The sequence below is a fragment of the Bufo bufo genome, chromosome 4 (assembly GCF_905171765.1).
Source record: "Bufo bufo chromosome 4, aBufBuf1.1, whole genome shotgun sequence".
NCBI classification, from domain to species: Eukaryota; Metazoa; Chordata; class Amphibia; order Anura; family Bufonidae; genus Bufo; species Bufo bufo.
In genome coordinates this window covers 552,260,833-552,278,316 of record NC_053392.1, presented here as the reverse complement: position 1 = coordinate 552,278,316, position 17,484 = coordinate 552,260,833, and the positions used below count along the sequence as shown (strand labels likewise).

At 45.3% G+C, this 17,484-nt stretch overlaps 1 protein-coding gene across 1 annotated transcript in view; it reads left to right on the top strand.

The window, feature by feature from the left end:
* The window catches only part of ACTR2 (actin related protein 2), a 44,099-nt gene extending 31,866 nt beyond the window's left edge, over nt 1-12,233 (top strand). Inside the window, exons 4-9 of the mRNA XM_040430108.1 lie at nt 1,980-2,052; nt 5,091-5,227; nt 6,731-6,880; nt 8,244-8,389; nt 8,522-8,654; nt 11,201-12,233. Of these exons, the coding sequence (XP_040286042.1) occupies nt 1,980-2,052; nt 5,091-5,227; nt 6,731-6,880; nt 8,244-8,389; nt 8,522-8,654; nt 11,201-11,371 (810 nt within the window). The 3' untranslated portion in view covers nt 11,372-12,233. The remainder of the gene's footprint in view (nt 1-1,979; nt 2,053-5,090; nt 5,228-6,730; nt 6,881-8,243; nt 8,390-8,521; nt 8,655-11,200) is intronic.
* Nucleotides 12,234-17,484: the final 5,251 nt, after the last annotated feature.

The window sequence follows — 17,484 nt, the reverse complement described above, 5'->3', positions numbered from 1 at the left end:
ATTTGATAGAGGGGGTATAACTAGAGTTCTGAAGGCAGACTTTGGATAGCCCCGACCCCCACCCATCCCACCGGCATGCATTCAGCTACCGGCCCCCTGATTCTAGCATTCTGTACCGTGCGCCCATATTCTCGGGGGGGGCCCCCAGTGCATCCTGACTCATCGCTCAGACAGTAGCCACTGCCTTTCCCTCTTGCATTCAGGCACAGTGCTGGAGTTGAGAGCTACCTCTGTTTGAGCCTGGCAAAAGACTATGGTCCACCAAGCATGTGCTTCTGATCAGATGGGGTGCCAGTATATGCCATTTTTAAGTGAGCGACCGCACTGTTAGCTGGTATCTGTAAATCTAGACTAGACTGAACGAGCGCCCCATTAGCTGGTATCCGTAAATCTAGACTGTACTGAATGAGCGCCCCATTAGCTGGTATCCGTAAATCCAGACTAGACTGAACGAGCACTCCATTAGCTGGTATCTGTAAATCCAGACTAGACTGAACGAGCACTCCATTAGCTGGTATCTGTAAATCCAGACTAGACTGAACGAGCGCCCCATTAGCTGGTATCCGTAAATCTAGACTGTACTGAATGAGCGCCCCATTAGCTGGTATCCGTAAATCCAGACTAGACTGAACGAGCACTCCATTAGCTGGTATCTGTAAATCCAGACTAGACTGAACGAGCACTCCATTAGCTGGTATCTGTAAATCCAGACTAGACTGAACGAGCGCCCCATTAGCTGGTATCCGTAAATCCAGACTAGACTGAACGAGTGCCCCATTAGCTGGTATCCGTAAATCTCGACTGAACGAGCGCTCCATTAGCTGGTATCCGTAAATCCAGACTAGACTAAACGAGCGCCCCATTAGCTGGTATCCGTAAATCCAGACTAGACAATTGATTCTTGTTCTCTGTGGATGGCAATGCGGCACTGCAGGCTCACCTATATGCCCAGTCACACCGCCATGACCATGATTCTCTCACCCTTGTGTAAGGGCCATCCTTATTCTGGATCCCCCCCACTTCCTAAGGATTCGGCTTGGTGCGTCACAAAAATACGTCAAACTTGTCTGCTACATGCTGTCGCTCGACTCTTTTAGAGATGTGACTTTGCAGTGATAACACAGCGAGGTCGCAGGTGATTCGCTCGTCACTCGCGACTTACATCCAATGAAGTAAAAGTCATTCGCAATGTGCGACAAAATCCTGGTCTGTATTTTTTGTGACGGCCGCTTCGCGGCATCTTGACACCATTGACAAACGTTACATGAAATGTCACGCGACACATGTCGCTGAACCCCTAGGGTGGAGTCCAGCCACAAAGCGCATTCTCTTTTGCTATCTAGGACACTTTACGTCCATGCTGCGTTGATTTCTGTGGGTACCATATTATGCTTCATTTCTCCCGTGGGTTGCGCTGCAGGAGAATAGAACACTTCTCCCATTTTCCCCACACAGATTACAATTGATCTACAAGATCAGTTTATCATCAAAGTTACACGCTAGCAAAAAGACATTGGGGGTCATTTACTAACACCAGTTTAGCATAAAAAATTTACAAGACCCCTTTTTGCGTCTTTGTAATGTCCGTGTGACAATATGTTGTCGCTTGCTGCGTTTTTACACTGTTCTCACCAATGGGGAGTGTCAGGAGTGCCGGGGTCATCACACCCAGCTAATTCACGAACATTTATGCCAGGAAACGGGTGTAAATCTTGGTGAAAAACGAATCTAGTAGATTTCGCCACAGGCACATGGACTGCCTGTGTGTGCCTAGTCCATAAATTAGGCACATCCTCCGGCAGAGCAGAGGCTTTCAAAGACCAGTCTTTGATAAATGACCCCCATTGTGCAAAGCAGACGGCCCCTTGACCTCTGCGTTTGTGAATTAGATGAAGTATTTTGTGGCCTCTTTGAGAGCTTTATGGTTTTGTTTCTCCTGTTTCCAGTATTTTTTACGTTAACCCGTCTTTTTCTTCCAGGTAATGTTTGAGACGTACCAGTTTTCAGGTGTTTACGTTGCTATCCAGGCCGTTCTTACACTGTATGCACAAGGTGGGTATGCCGGCTAAGATTACCGTGTTTTCTGACCTCTTCTAGATAAAACCGCTGCAGTAAGGTGTTGGCACACAACATATGTTATCAGCTTATTAATATCCAAAAAGCTCAGAGGCGAGATGTATGGATCTAGACTTTATCCATTAGAGTAGCAGGGCTGCGGTGTCCTATTGGATAGTTCATGTGTAATCCGTCTTCCAGGCAACTTAGGCTACTTTCACACTCGCGTTTGGTGTGGATCCATCATGGATCTGCACAAATGCATCTGTTCAGATTATGCAACCGTCTGCATCTGTTCAGAACGGATCCGTTTGTATTATCTGTAACATAGCCAAAATGGATCCGTCTTGAACACCATTGAAAGTCAATGGGGGACGGATCGGTTTTCTATTGTGTCAGTGAAAACGGATCCGTCCCCATTGACTTACATTGTGTGTCAGGATGAATCCGCAAGCAGCGTTTTGGTGTCCGCCTCCAAACTGATGCAGTCTGAGCGGATCCTTATCCATTCAGAATGCATTAGGGCAAAACTGATCCGTTTTGGACCGCTTGTGAGAGCCCTGAACGGATCTCGCAAACGGAAACCAAAACGCCAGTGTGAAAGTAGCCTTAGTGGCAAGCCGCAGACACCTTTGATGCATCCCAGTGTTATGAAGCATGAAGTAACAGTAAGGGCCCTATTACTCTGCCTGATACTTGGGCAGAGAGGATCTATCGACAATAAACATGTTGATAAGCGCTCGTTTGCACCGGCCTACTACACGAGCAGAAGCAAAGTGAATAGAGGGAGCAGCGATCGTGCCTCACTCATTCACTTCTAATGATCGTCGGCAGCACATCTTGGAATATACAGGAGATGTGTTGCTGATAATCCTGATGAATGATGCAAATCAGCTGACAAATGAGGGGAATAAGGAGTTGTGCTCACAGCCGGGATCCCTGTTTGCGGATCTGCAATTTGCGGATCGCCAAACGCTTACAGCCGTGTGCATGAGGCCTGAAGGAGATGTAGCACTCGTTCAGCACTATGGCCCTCCATGATGAGGAGGAAGCTGCGGCGCTGGATTAAAGTGGTTCTCTCATTTGGACATTTACGGCTTATTCTTTGCTGTAAATGTCCAGATGACAATATACCTTTAACACTGCAGCCCCTTTAGTCTTGGGATTGATGGGGGTCCCAGGGTAGGACCATCACCTGTTTTTACTATGATGTGATATATAAGCAATATGCATTTTTATTTTTTATATTTTTTTTTTATGAATCCCCCTGTTAAAGCAGTGATCAGAGGTTTTTACGTATTTCCTGTACGTTCACTGACCGCCACCAGTGTCTGCCTCCCCTCAACCGCATATGGCTGATAACAGAGGACAATACATTATGTTAGATGGGCTGAAGAGAGCAGCTTCCAGCTGGCTTACTGCCCAGGCTATTGCTGACACTACTTACATACTGTTAGTCGGTGACTATGGCAGTGAGGAATCGTCTCCGAGGTCAGCGAATGCCTTGATCCCCTTGTTTTCCAGGTCCATTCTGTACAGGAAATGAATGAAGAACTGGTTGAATTGTTGCCATTCTTGGCATCGTCACCCGTCACCAGTATACACGGGAGTGTGACAATGTATAATTACGCCACATCCTACGCAGTTAACTAGTCCCCGTCAAAAGCCGAGCACACGTGAAAACTATCCCGTCACCATGACAACAGCAATTTACTCCATTACTCCTCTGAGCATGGATCTTGGTCACAAAGTGTACAGCACAAATCCTGCATTGAGAGTGGCCCTGCTAATGGTGCTTTATAATGTCAGGGCTCCCCTCACTAATGGCAGACCATGGCCGGGCTGGGGTTAAGGTACATTTTGTCTGGCCTTATATGGGGCTTCTCCAAAGTCTATGATTTACCTAGCCAAGCAGAAAATATGCTCTTGTAAGTGCTAGGATTTGTCTTGGCTGTATAATCCTGCTGAACGATATATAAGTCGTAGGGTTGTCTAATATAGGGCAACGTCCTTGAAGGTTCGGTCCCTTTTGTAGGACCTCCCCTTCTATGAGCCATGCATTACATGGACTGCCATTTATTTGTATGCTTGCACCCCAATAGGGTAGGTTGACAAGTAGCGGCATTGCTGCGGTAAATTCCTGCGGAAGTTCTGCCGGAATCCACAACATCAAGTCTGGGCTAAGTCCCTGATCATGTGTCGGCAAATATATATTCAGGACATCTTACACTGTCCGAGTCACGGCCTTCTTGCTGTAATTGACATCACTGACATCATGCCGTCACATCTCAGATCTCACGCATGCGCTGTAACCCCTCTTTCCTTGCTCTCCTGACATGCACAGTAAGTTAAGGTGTATGCACCAGGGAAGGAAAAGAGGATTTACGGCGCTTTCTCAAGATTTTCAGATACGCCGCAGTGACTTGGAGAAGACCGATGTCAATCACAGTGAGATGAGACTCCATGATAGTGTAATAAGGCGCCCGATGAGTCCCTGGCACGCGTTTACCTATAGGTTCTAAAGTAATTACAGCAAAATGCTGAGGCTGAGAGTTGTGAAAGGGACGGCGCTATAGATCTCATCATAGAGAAATCGTTGCTATGTAATTAGTTGCATACTGCAAATGCGATGACAAATTCCCTTTAAAAATCCGCACTGCAGGTGGGTTGTTGGATGGAAAATTTCAGCAACATGTGGATGAGATTTGATCTGGTCACGGAGTTACTGTGATTTTTATTTATTCCATCTGAAAAATGTGCGGTTTCTGCCACTTGTACCCGTATGGGACATTTATGGCAAACCGTAATCTTATCCAAGCGACAGCAGCTCTTCAACTAAACCCACTACAGTCATCTGGTCATGGCAGACAATATAACGTCACTGTAGGATATATTATGCCTTTAGTGGGCAGTGCATGATGTTGCCAGGGTCGGAAGGTCTGGACGGGGCCGCAGTGACATTAGTCACCTGGCTAATGTGTAACCCACTGAGCAGTCTCCTGCAGTCTATTCATTCTGTTCTGTCTTCTCTTCAGGTTTGTTGACTGGTGTTGTGGTGGATTCTGGTGATGGCGTCACCCATATTTGCCCAGTATATGAAGGCTTCTCTCTGCCTCACCTCACCAGGAGACTGGATATTGCCGGCAGGGATATTACCCGCTACCTGATCAAGGTAATGTCCTAATAGTATCACTCCCTACACATTGTCTGTGTTCTCAGAGCCAAAGTAATCCAGCAATTTGACCTTGACCCATAGCCATCACTGTGCAGCCCTAATCTTAAAGGGGTTGTTTTTAGTCATTTCAGCTAAACTGTGGAAGAAAGGAAGATTATTTTTTTTTTAGATAGCACGTCTACATCCGCTGCGTCACAGATTCCGCTATCCCTGCTGCACTGACACAGGCCGTTGGCTCTCCCGACCAGATATGTCCACTTCTTTTCCTGTTCAGCTGCATTTACTACTATGCAGCTGAACAGGAAAAGAAAAGGCCACATCTGGTCCGGATCGGGCGGAAGAGCCCGTTACCTGTGTCAGTGTATCAGAGCCGGCATCATCAGCAGAATGAGAGACTGGTACGGACTATCTAAAAGATCTTCCTTTTACAGGTTTATATCTACTACGGATTAGCTGAAATGCCCGGAGAACCCCTTTAAATAATTAAAATGTACATATGCCGATATCTGTATCTATAATTTAGGATAACTGTCCTCTCGCATTTCCGTCTGCTTCATTTTAACATAATAGAAGCAACGAGATGTCCCTAGAGCAGAAGAGGTTCTCTAGCGCCATCTTGTGGCTACAGATCAGAAATGCGTTAGAATCCACGTAAGACTGGGTTGTTTTAGCTGTCACGCTTTTATTTTCAAATCCAGATTCTTTTCTTGTAAGTTAATAAAAAAAACTGCAATAGGCACTGTATTGATGGTATTGGAAAAATGACATCAGAGGGGATTTCCAGGATTTTCATATTGATGGCCCATCTTCAGGATAGTTCTTGAATATGAAATCGGTGGGGTCCGACTCATGTCACTCCCATCAATCAGCTGTATGAAGATGGTGCAACACTCCGTGATTGCTTAGGCTCCTTCATAGGCCATGTGACATTCCCCAGGGCACAGCTCAGTCCCATTTAAGTGAGTGTGGCTGAGCTGTGATACCAGAACAGCCGCTATTAAATGGATGGCACTGTGCTGGGTAAGCTGCAGGAGGCTGTGGCACTCAAACCGCACCGCAGCATCCTCAAACAGTTCAATGGCAGGGGTGCCAGGTGTCGGACCCCTGCCAATCTCATATTGATGACCTGTCCTGAAGATGGGTCATCGGTAAGAAAATGCAGGAAAACCCCTTTAATTATTATAGCATCCGGGCGGCGACTATATATGTGCATTCAGAATAATAAAATGCTTTTACCTTGGCCATACGTTCACTCTTCATTTCTCAGAGCCAGGCAGAAATGGGATATATCATAGCTTAATTAAGAGGGTATTCCAATCTCAGATGTGTTTGATGGGCTGGAGATTGGTGCAGGTCCACGTATAGTATGACCTCTATCGATCAGATGCTTATAGGCAATCTTGTCTAAGCCATAAATGTCTAAGATGGTAATACCCCTTTAAGGTACTTTTGGTAAGTTATGGGAAGTAAATCTATTAACATTTGTCTATTTTCTTACAGTTGCTGCTTCTGCGTGGATACGCCTTCAATCACTCTGCGGATTTTGAGACTGTCCGCATGATCAAGGAGAAGCTCTGCTATGTTGGATACAATATAGAGCAAGAGCAGAAACTGGCATTAGAGACCACAGTGCTGGTGGAGTCCTACACAGTGAGTACGGAATAGCTGTGAGGATGCTGATGGCTACACTAAGACACTGACGAGATGTCTCGGTGATCGAGTATCCATTATGTACTGAAACATTCCCTTCTCCCTCCCCAATGCACAAATGACTTGAATATTAGGTTTTCTTAATTAAACGTTGCCTTAAAGTAGTTTTACTACTTTACATTAGGGGGCTCCAACCGCTAGGACTTTCAATGGTGACAAGAAAGAGTCCCTGTATAGTCCTATGAGAACAAAGCGATGGTGCATATGTTACCTCCACTCCTGTAACCTCTCCTGACATGTCTGCTTTAGTAATTACTTGAATTCCCCATATAATAATTCTGTAACAATGTTTGTATATTTCTCTGTTGTGCAGTTCCTTTATTATTCCTGCTAGAAGTTATGAGTATATTGCTAGCAGTTTGCAGTGAAGGTACATCAGAGTGTTACCAATTGGGAGTGTGTCCTTGCACAGTTTTGACAGTGGAAGCACTGATTGAATGTCAGACTGTGCAGGGACACATCCCCAACTAGTAACATCCATCTGGACCTTCCCTGCAAACTGCTAGTAATTCATTCATAACTTCTAGCAGGAATAATAAAGGCATGGCAACAGTCATAATAAATGCTCCAGAATTGTTAATACACGGGGAATGCAAGTAGTTACTACAACAGACATGTCAGGAAAGGGGACAGGTCCACTTTAATTCTAAGCTGAGTGCTGTCAGTCCTATAGAAGTCAGTGGAGTGGTGGTCCCTTATGCATACGGACATTCATGGGGCACTTTGGGACCTGCATTCTCGCGATTGCTAGGGGTCCCAGTGGTTGGACTCCAGCGATCAGATACGTATCCCCAAGTAAATGCTTGTTTTCTTCATGAACCTGTATTGTAGCCGTATTTTTATATATTGTACACGTGTTCTCTGGGACCCGCACTGATGTCCAAAACAGGAGTGACCTAAGGCCATCTGGCTTGCAGAGGTGGCCGGGTTTACAGACACAGCCGAGCTCCCCTCCTAAACACTCAGATCTACTGACATTTTGCTTCCATTGCAAATGAATGGGATGTTTCCTACGTCATTCACATGTAGCGGAAAAACCTACGCAGAATAGTGACTGCGCTGTGGATTTAAAAAATCTGCTGCGTGCTCATTATTTGCACAGATTCTGCACAGAAAAGATTGTCCCCATTGAATGACAGCAGGGCAAAACCTTCAGCAGATCTGCTTCCACATCCGTGGCAGAAATTGGTGTCCATTGGAATTCAGCTATGGTTTCTGTGAAAACTACATGTTGGATTTGCCCAAGGTAAATCCTGAATGTGTGACTATACCCTAATGCAGCCATGTTTATTTTATTGCGCAGCTTCCAGACGGCAGGGTTATTAAAGTAGGTGGAGAACGCTTTGAAGCCCCCGAAGCGCTGTTCCAGCCTCATCTTATCAACGTAGAAGGTGTTGGCGTCGCTGAGTTGCTGTTCAACACCATCCAGGCAGCTGATATCGATACTCGGTGAGATTTTCTGTACTTTGTTCCACACCGTGTGTGTACATGTGTCCCTTATACTGTAATGCAGCCTGTGACTATAGGGCTGTATAGAATAAATCTGATTTGTACCTCCTAACAATTGCCTTCTGTTCGCAGGCCAGAGTTCTACAAGCACATTGTGCTGTCGGGGGGCTCCACCATGTACCCCGGTCTGCCGTCTCGCCTGGAGAGAGAACTTAAACAGCTCTACTTAGAAAGGGTCCTAAAGGGAGACGTTGAGAAATTATCGGTAAGTTAATAATTGTACTTTCTCTCTGAAAAATGTGTACTTTATTAGCCTGCTTTAAAGGCATTTTCACAACTCTTAAAGGGATGGCACTTAGCTGGAGTATCCACAGTTCTAGAGAATTGTTAATGTGCAAATTCTATTGGATGGGTTTCTTGTATGACTTATTTTTTAGGTCATTTGTGATTTTTCAGATTATGTTGCTCAGATTTGCCTAAAAGGGATACTCCATGATTTTACTTGTGATCGATAAGCTGTCACTATCTGATCTTTGGGGGTCTGACAGCCCGCACCTCTGATCAGCTGTGCTGCGGAAGCTTCAGTTCTGGAACTACACAGCTCCGTCCACATCTAGTGCCAGAACTTCTACAGAATAGCTGATTGGTAAGGGTTTTGGACCACTGCTGATGAGTTCGTGATGGTCTGTCCTAAGGATAGGGCATCACTTGTAAAATCATGGAATACACTCTTAAAGGGGTTGTCCCATCTTGTACATTTGGGGCATATTGCTTGGATATGCCTCCAATGTCTGATAGGTGTGTGTCCCACTGGGATCTGCACCCATCTTTAGAACAGAGCCTGCAAAAAAGGAGGGCGCATCACACATGCGCTGCTGCCCTCCATTAATTTCTATGGGAATGCCAAAAATAGAGTCCTGGCTCTGCTATTTCCGTCAGCCCCATAGAAGTAAGTGGAGTGGTGGCCACGCTTGTGCAGTGCGTTTCCCATTCATTTCAGTGGGACTTCCGAGCGGATGACGGCCCTGCATGCGTGGTGCACCCTCCTTACCTTTAGAACAGAGCCCGCAAAGTGAAGTGCGGGTTCCAGAGGTGGGACCCGCACCGATCAGACATTTTGTGGCATATCCTAGTGTTATGCCCCCAGTGAACAAGATGGGCCAACCCCTTTAAGGGTATCCTAGAGATCAGGGTTTCCATGCATGTTAGGAGGTTTTCCGTGACCTATATACTGATGACCTATCCACAGGAGCACCCGTTCTTAAACAGCTGATCGGCGGGTGTCCTGGGTGTCAGACCCACCCACCAATCAGATACTGATAACTTATCCAGAGGATAGGTCATCAGTTAGAAAATCTTGGAAAACCCTTTTAAACTCTGTAAAAGGGGTTGCGCAGTGTAATGATATTGATGACCTGTCCTTAGCATAGGTCATCAATATCAGATTTGCAGGGGTCTTAATAGGAGAAGCTGTAATTACACTGCACCGCCGAAACAGTCCAGGTGGTGCGCAGGTAAATTTGAAGAGGATGCAACACTCACATAAGTGCTGCTGCCTCTTCAAACAGCTGACCGGGGAGATGCCAGGAGTCGGCCCCCCGCCAATCTGATATTGATGACCTATCCTGAGGATAGGAAATCCGTATGCTGACGGTGCCATCTATGCTGACATCATAAATAAAGGCAGTGTAGTTATTTTTCACGTAAAGGTGCTTGTCCAGCCTTATGCATGTTTATTTTTATTTGGCGGTGCTGTGCTGTACCTAAACAAAAAAGTGTGCCCGTTTCCCTCTGCTCTGTTCTAGCATGCAGGTTTCCGATCTATGATCCTTCCGGTCTCCAGCTTGTAAACTTCCAGACTTGATCAGGTGCACTGCTGCAGCCAGTCACTGGCCTCAGCAGTGATGTTTTTCCCAAATCACACATGACGCAGCTTGGGGATACGTTACCACTGAGGTCCAGGCGCGTGTGACCCTCATCCAGAAATTTACAGGCTGGGGACCAGAACGAGCGCACATCAGGTCCTCGGTGCCTTTGTTTCTTTTTTGCTTAGATACAGGGCAGTACTGGCCAAATGTTAAAAAGTGAAAATAAAGCCAGATAACCCCCTTTAAAATATTTCAGTGAAAGAGACTGTGGATCCTATCACTGGACTTTTTACTGTAGGCTAATCAGAAGTATAATTTCACTGATCTGCCACAAGAGGGCGCTTGTTTTCACCTTCTGATTTTTATTTTTTTTAGCCTCCAACTTTCAGATGACAGATTTCAGTTTCTTTGTATGAAGCGGGCTCATGTGCAGATTACAGATGGACATCTAGTCCGTTATCTGTCTAGAATGTGGAAACTTGTATCTCATACATCACGAGCATTCTCAACAACATGTTAGAGGTTGTCTGGTAAAAATTTTTAAATAATATCTTTAGAGGGAGCCCTCTTTTCAGGATCCCAGAGGGGAGGCTACAAAGAGCGCCTCTTGCTAGAAATGACATGACCATGTGTTACTTATACACAGTCCATTGATTTCTATGAGCACTGTGTTATGCTTTGTTTCCCCCTGTGCTGTTGGGGAGTACGTGCATACTGTGTGTAATGTGTGTAATGTGTGTGCAGGTGACTGGGCATATCATGCCACCACTCTATGCCAGCAGGGAGGGTGAGAACAGAGAGGTTTTCTGTGAATTGTGTAGTAATACGCACTGGATATGTCCGCAGTTCACCTGATATCTCTTAAACATGCAGAATATTTACGCTCCCCTTTACCACCCCATTGGATTGCTTTATTATACTGTCATTTTTTTTATTCTTGCAGAAATTCAAGATTCGCATTGAAGACCCTCCTCGCCGTAAGCACATGGTATTCCTGGGGGGCGCAGTGTTAGCAGATATCATGAAAGACAAAGACAACTTCTGGATGACCCGGCAGGAGTACCAGGAGAAGGGCGTGCGTGTGCTAGAGAAGCTCGGTGTGACTGTCCGATAAGCCCCCCCTGCTTGTTCTGTTGCTTCCCTAAAGCTTTCCTTATATTTCCTTTATTGCCAATCTTTGAACTCGTTCAGCTATGTGACTTGAAAAAGCCTATTGACGTTAGGGGTGGGGGCGTTCATTTATTTTTTTGTCCTGTTTCCCTGGGAGGGGGGGGGGGGGGGGCGCTTTGTATCATGTTTGTTAATGTGGCCAAGTTTGACTATTTAATTTGCCCACACAAAGCTCTAGCTACGAGACCTATCTGCTGCCATGTCTGTCCCCATGGGCATTTGGCTCATCAGTACAGTAGGCTTATTTCCCCCTCCGCATAGTATTCGGCTTTAAAGCTGCTCTTTCTCTGCTGATCTCTGGGTGATTTGGCTTTTACTACCATACAGACTCCTCATGGCACTGCTTCCTAGCTCGCTCTGCGCCACACACTGCCCGGGTCTCCAGCAATACCGTGATCTTTTTACTGCAGCGGGCCCCCCCCCTCCCTCTGGCCGGGGTTCCCTATGATGACTTGCTCTAGCATTGTTTATTTTGTTTTTATTTTCTAATTTTTAAGTTTGGAAATATGGTACATTTCCACCTATTCTATACTGTAACCCGGATGCGGCCTCCCCCCAGCCCCCCTTTACTCTGTGGCCTAAACAAGAAAGCACTTGTCCAGGTGATGAGGTCAGAGGACGACGAAATTCTTAATAATCATTCCCAGAAACAGTTACAAATGTGTACGTGATAATTTCTAAATATACAGAACTGTATCTATAAAAGAACAAAAAAAATCTTGTGTTTTTTTTTTTTGTTTTGTTTTTTTCCTATTATAATTTTGTTTGCTTTGGTCTCTTTCTTAAGAAGCACAGAGATAAAAAAATAAAATAGTCAGTGCCAATTGCATTTCTGATGACAAAATAGATGTTCGTTCAGTGGAGAAGTCGGGGCGCTCAGTGTTAGGCACTTTCTGCAGATCCGTGCATCATACATGATCCGTACATCATCGTCTTTTACCTAGTAAGGTGGTAGTTTACACAGTGTTGCTGTATGGTTACTAGTGTTACACCTTTAAGTAGGATTCAGTTTCCGTCATCTGTGCTTTTTGCCTGCTGTACCGTATACTTCTACTCATCCGGATGTCAAGTTTGATCTTGGCAACGCCATTGAGCGTACAAACATTGAATGTCACCACTCCTGACATGCCCCATGAAATATCAGTTCCGGAGCATTTAGGCATAGAACCTTTGTATGGTTATTCCTCCATGACTTAAAGGGCATCTGTCAGCAGACTTGTACCTATGACACTGGCTGACCTGGCAGCTGAAGGCATCTGTGTTGGTCCTATGTGCCCCCACTGCTGAGAAAAATTATGTTTTAGTATATACAAATGGGCCTCTAGGAGCAACGGGGGCGTTACCATTACACCTAGAGGCTCTGCTCTCTCTGCAGCTCCCACTGCACTTTGATAGGTGTGATCAAGTCTACACTGCCTGACCCTGTCAATCAAAGCGCAGAGGACACGGCAGATGCAGAGAGAGCCAACCTTTAGGTGTAATGGCAACGCCCCCGTTGCTCTTAGAGGCTCATTTGCATATATTAAAACGTAATTTTTCTCAGCAATGCGGACACATATGAACATGGGAACACAGATGCCTTCAGCTGCCAAGCGCACATGTAACAGGTCAGCCAGTGTCATAGGTACAAATCTGACAGATGTCCTTTAACACTCAGTTGTCAATGTATTCATGCATTTCCAGGAGGAATAACAGAGGAATGTCAAAGTGGACATGTCAGGCATGGTGACAGGTCTTTTTTTTTTTTTTTTTTAATATCTGAACCTAGATATGCATAGAAGCCAAGTAAAACGGTGGAAATACTAACTGGCCGCCGCTGATTCTTCCCCACCAGTCCTACCAGTATATACCAGTAGTTATCAGCTGCACAGTTCATATAAAACCTTCTGCTGATCCTTTTCGGGCTCTCTATGCAGATGTATGAATTCCAGGTGTTGGTGATGCCTGGCTTGTATGTAGTAACCGGCTGATAAGGAAAACGAGAATCTTTCTGGCAGCGCACGTTCTACACTTACAGCTCTTAGACAATATGGCCAAAATCCGCTTCAAGGTTAAAGGTATTTCAGGTTGTTTTTATTTGTTTTGTTTTTTTAAATAAATACATAATTTCTATGTCATTAAATTTTAAAATAATTTTTAAAGTAATTTGGAATAAATTGGTCATTTCTCTCTGAGCGACTCGTGATCATCTGTTTATTGGACATACATGGAAACGAATCCAGTGACTTGTCTCCGGTTTTATGGCTTACAGCTGCTTAACGGCCTCAAATATCCTCTTCTTTTATATCCTCAAGGCTGCTGTTGTGGAAGCCTGTGCGATGCCCGGAAAGCTAGTGGACAGATCTGCAACTTTCTAATATACTTTGTAGTAGAAATTAAGATCACTGCTGGCTGAGACTGAATGGATTTGTAGCCACTTTGCCATTCATCGGTTTGCAGACATTTTGTGAGTTGCTTTAGCTGTAAAAATGTTGACTCGTACATTGGCCCTTTTTATGTTACAATATTCGTTCCAGGAGGGTGATTTGTAAATGGAAGATATTGTAATTTGAGACTTTATGGAAATCTAGTTATTGGTTCCAAAGGCCCAAAATGTCAAATATGAAGATTTTATAAAGATGAGCTGATAAAGCCTATCATGGCATATAAAAGCCAGGAATGGCTGCGGGTCGAGGAAAAGGAGCTTCTTCAGGGTCCAGACAAATAAAATGAAGCCACCATAATTTGGAAAAGGAGCAGCTCCTCGTGGCACAGGTAAGAACAGCACAGGAAGTGTAGTACCGCTCTGTACTGTAGGGAGGCGCTATTAGACAGCCAATCGGTACATGCACTTCATAAATACAAGTGTTTTGCCAGTGAAACGCCCATGCTGATAGGCTGTGTTTTCATGCACCAGATTGTCTGCAGCGTTGTATGGCGTCACGTTATCCATTGTATGTTGAAAATACTGTAACTTGAGGGGCCACTGTAATGACATGGCATCTCTGGTGGCCTCGTTATTTCAATCCTTTCTCACAGCGCTAGAATAGACCCTTTTCCTGGCCATATTCTTTATGTAGCTGTTGCTTGAAGAAGCCATTTTTTTCATCATATACATGCATGATTGGCTCAACGGAGCATGCGTGTGTTCTTAACGGTGAGATGGGGTAAGCAGCTGCCATCCACCCCTGGGGCAGCCCATCTCCTTTAAGAACAAAAGGATCAGACATGTTGTAATTCAACTGTCTGACCCCCCCTTGCCTGTGACCTCTCTAGAGGCGTTGCCAATCCACCTAGAGCCTCTGCTCTCTCTGCAGCTCCCGATCCCTCTGAACTTTGGTAGGTGTGATCAAGTCTACACTGCCTGGCCCTGTCAATCATAGCGCAGAGGACACGGCAGTTGCAGAGAGAGCAGAGCCTCTAGGTGTAATGGCACCACCCCTGTTGCTCCTAGAGGCTAATTTGCATATATTAAAACTTTAATTTTCTCAGCAATGCGGGCACATATGAATATGGAACCAACACAGATGCCTTCAGCTGCCAAGTGCACATGTAACAGGTCAGCCAGTGTCATAGGTACAAGTCTGCTGACAGATTCCCTTTTAACACTCAGTTGTCAATTTATTCATGCATTTCCAGGAGGAATAACAGAGGAATGTCAAAGTGGGCATGTCTGGCATGGTGATTTATTTTTTTTATTTTTTATATCTGAACCTAGATATGCATAGAAGCCAAGTAAAACGGTGGAAATACTTTATGTAGCTGTTGCTTGAAGAAGCCATTTTCACCATATGCATGCTTGGCTCAACTGAGCATGCATGTGTTCTCAAGGGTGAGATGGGGTAAGCAGCTGCCAGCCCCCCTTGGGGAAGCCTATCTCTTTTTGAGAACAAAACGATCAGACATCTTGTAAGGCTCCATTCACATGTCCGCATGAATGGTCTGAATCCATTCCGCAATGTTGCGGAACGGATCCGGACCCATTAATTTTAATGAGGGCTGAACAGATGCGGACAGCACACAGTGTGCTATCTGCATTTCCAGTCCGCGGCCCTGAACTTCTGCTCCGCGGCTCCGGAAAAAAAATAGAGCATGTCCTATTCTTGTCCGCAGCTGCGGACAAGAATAGGAATCCTCTATTAGTACTGGCGATGTGCGGTGTCAGTGTTTTGTGGACCGCAAAACACTACGGACATCTGAATGGACCGTATTTCAACTGTCTGACCCTCCTTGCCTATGACATCTGCTGTTAGGGGAGGGTTGGGGCAGCCCTGTGTTCATTAGGCAGATAGTCTGTCAACATGCATCTGATGAACACACCGTTGACTTGTGTTTGCAGCCCTCCAGGTAGAAGAAACTGAACCTGCGGACTAAGGATAAAGCAAAGTTTTATCAAAAAATGTTCTGTATTACACCTGCCGATTTTTGGCAGATGATTGCTAACTATCGTACGCGATCATCTTGCAGAGCAATACTGCCGCCGATTGCCCGCTTGTTCATCGGGCAATCCAAATCTTTTGACAGGTTACAAATTATCCTTTGCAGGCGGCAGATTGTGGTGTCTAATAATCTGCCGCCGGCAAACTACTAGACAGCATGGGGGAACCAGCGATGGCGTAGTGATCGCTCCTCCCCATATTGTGTAGGATGCTGTAATAGCAGCAGTCTCCCCCACTAGAGAGCAAACGATTGCCGGTCGGGAACGCTTCCCTCCCGACCATCGCCTGCCACATCGGGCTATGTAATACAGCCTTCAAGGACAAAGCAAATGTTTTATCAAAAAAATGTTCTTAAAGGAGTTTTCTAGGAAATAAGAAAAGAAAAAACGGACCAGAAAGGTTTAAAAGAAAATACAGACTCTGCTTTTCTATACTTCTTGATCCTGGCTGGACATGTTGGAAACTCAGCCACTGCCCATGCTCGCATCAGTGCCACTTTGCATCCAAGAATTTAAGTTTTGAACCCAGATGTTAAGACGTGTGATTTCTACTGCCTTTCTGTGGTTGTCTTTAGAGGTTTTCTACATCAACAATGAAACTTTGTTTTGGTGAAGTTCAAAAGAACGTGAGGAACGTTACGGTTATGCTTGAAGGACTATGGTATGTATTCTTCCATTATGCCTCACGCAAAAGGGATTATCCCACAAGTGTTTATCACCCGTCCACAGAATAGGTGCTAAATGTTGGGTCAATGGGGAGTCTGACTTCCTGTGATCATTAGGACAGATGGTCCCTATGTCCCCCCTCTGACTGGAGCTTTAATGCATAAAAGTATGTCGATCCACCGCTCTATTAAATTCTATGTGCTTTGGACCCTCTGTTCTCAGGATCACTAAGGTGTCTCTGTGGTCGGACCTGCGTCCATCTGATATTTTAATATCTGTGGACAGGTGCCAATCCCTTCTAGTGGTGCACAGGACACAGTGCTTTGTATTTAAGGATGTAATTACAGAGGGTTTTTTTTTTAATTTTCTTTGTATTTGTCCGGCCGATTCTCAGCATATTTGCCGGGTTGTGGCCAGATCTCCGCCAGTCACCATTATAGCTAATAGGGCCAGCTGGCATTCATGTAGCTTCCGGCAACGCCGGATCCAGAGAGGTCCATCAGGCTGTTCCCTGACTGGGCATGAGCTACAACTAGGCCTTTTGACCCATGAATGTATCGTCACTCGGTCTAAGAAAAGCTGTAGAAGTCCAAGGGCGCTACTGCGAGCGCTACAGCCTTCTCAAACAGCTTATCTCCATGGGTCCCAGTTGTTGGACCCCCACCAATCGGGTACTGATGACCTATCCAGAGGATAGGTCATCAGTACAGAAATCTTAGAAAACTTCTGCTCACCTACATTAGAATAATCCACCGGTTACAGCAAGACTGACCATCTCATGGGTATCGGGGTGTCCCAACTTTCATCTGATGACATGTCAGGGTGAAAAGAAAGAAAGATCGGACATGTTGGTTCTTTTGTTCTGGTAGTGGTTTATCTTCTCCATAGGTGCCAATGGTTTAGTTCCTTCTCCCCATCAAGAGCATATGCTCACTTTGCCAAGGTGATGTGTACGGGAAGGGGGGTATGAATAG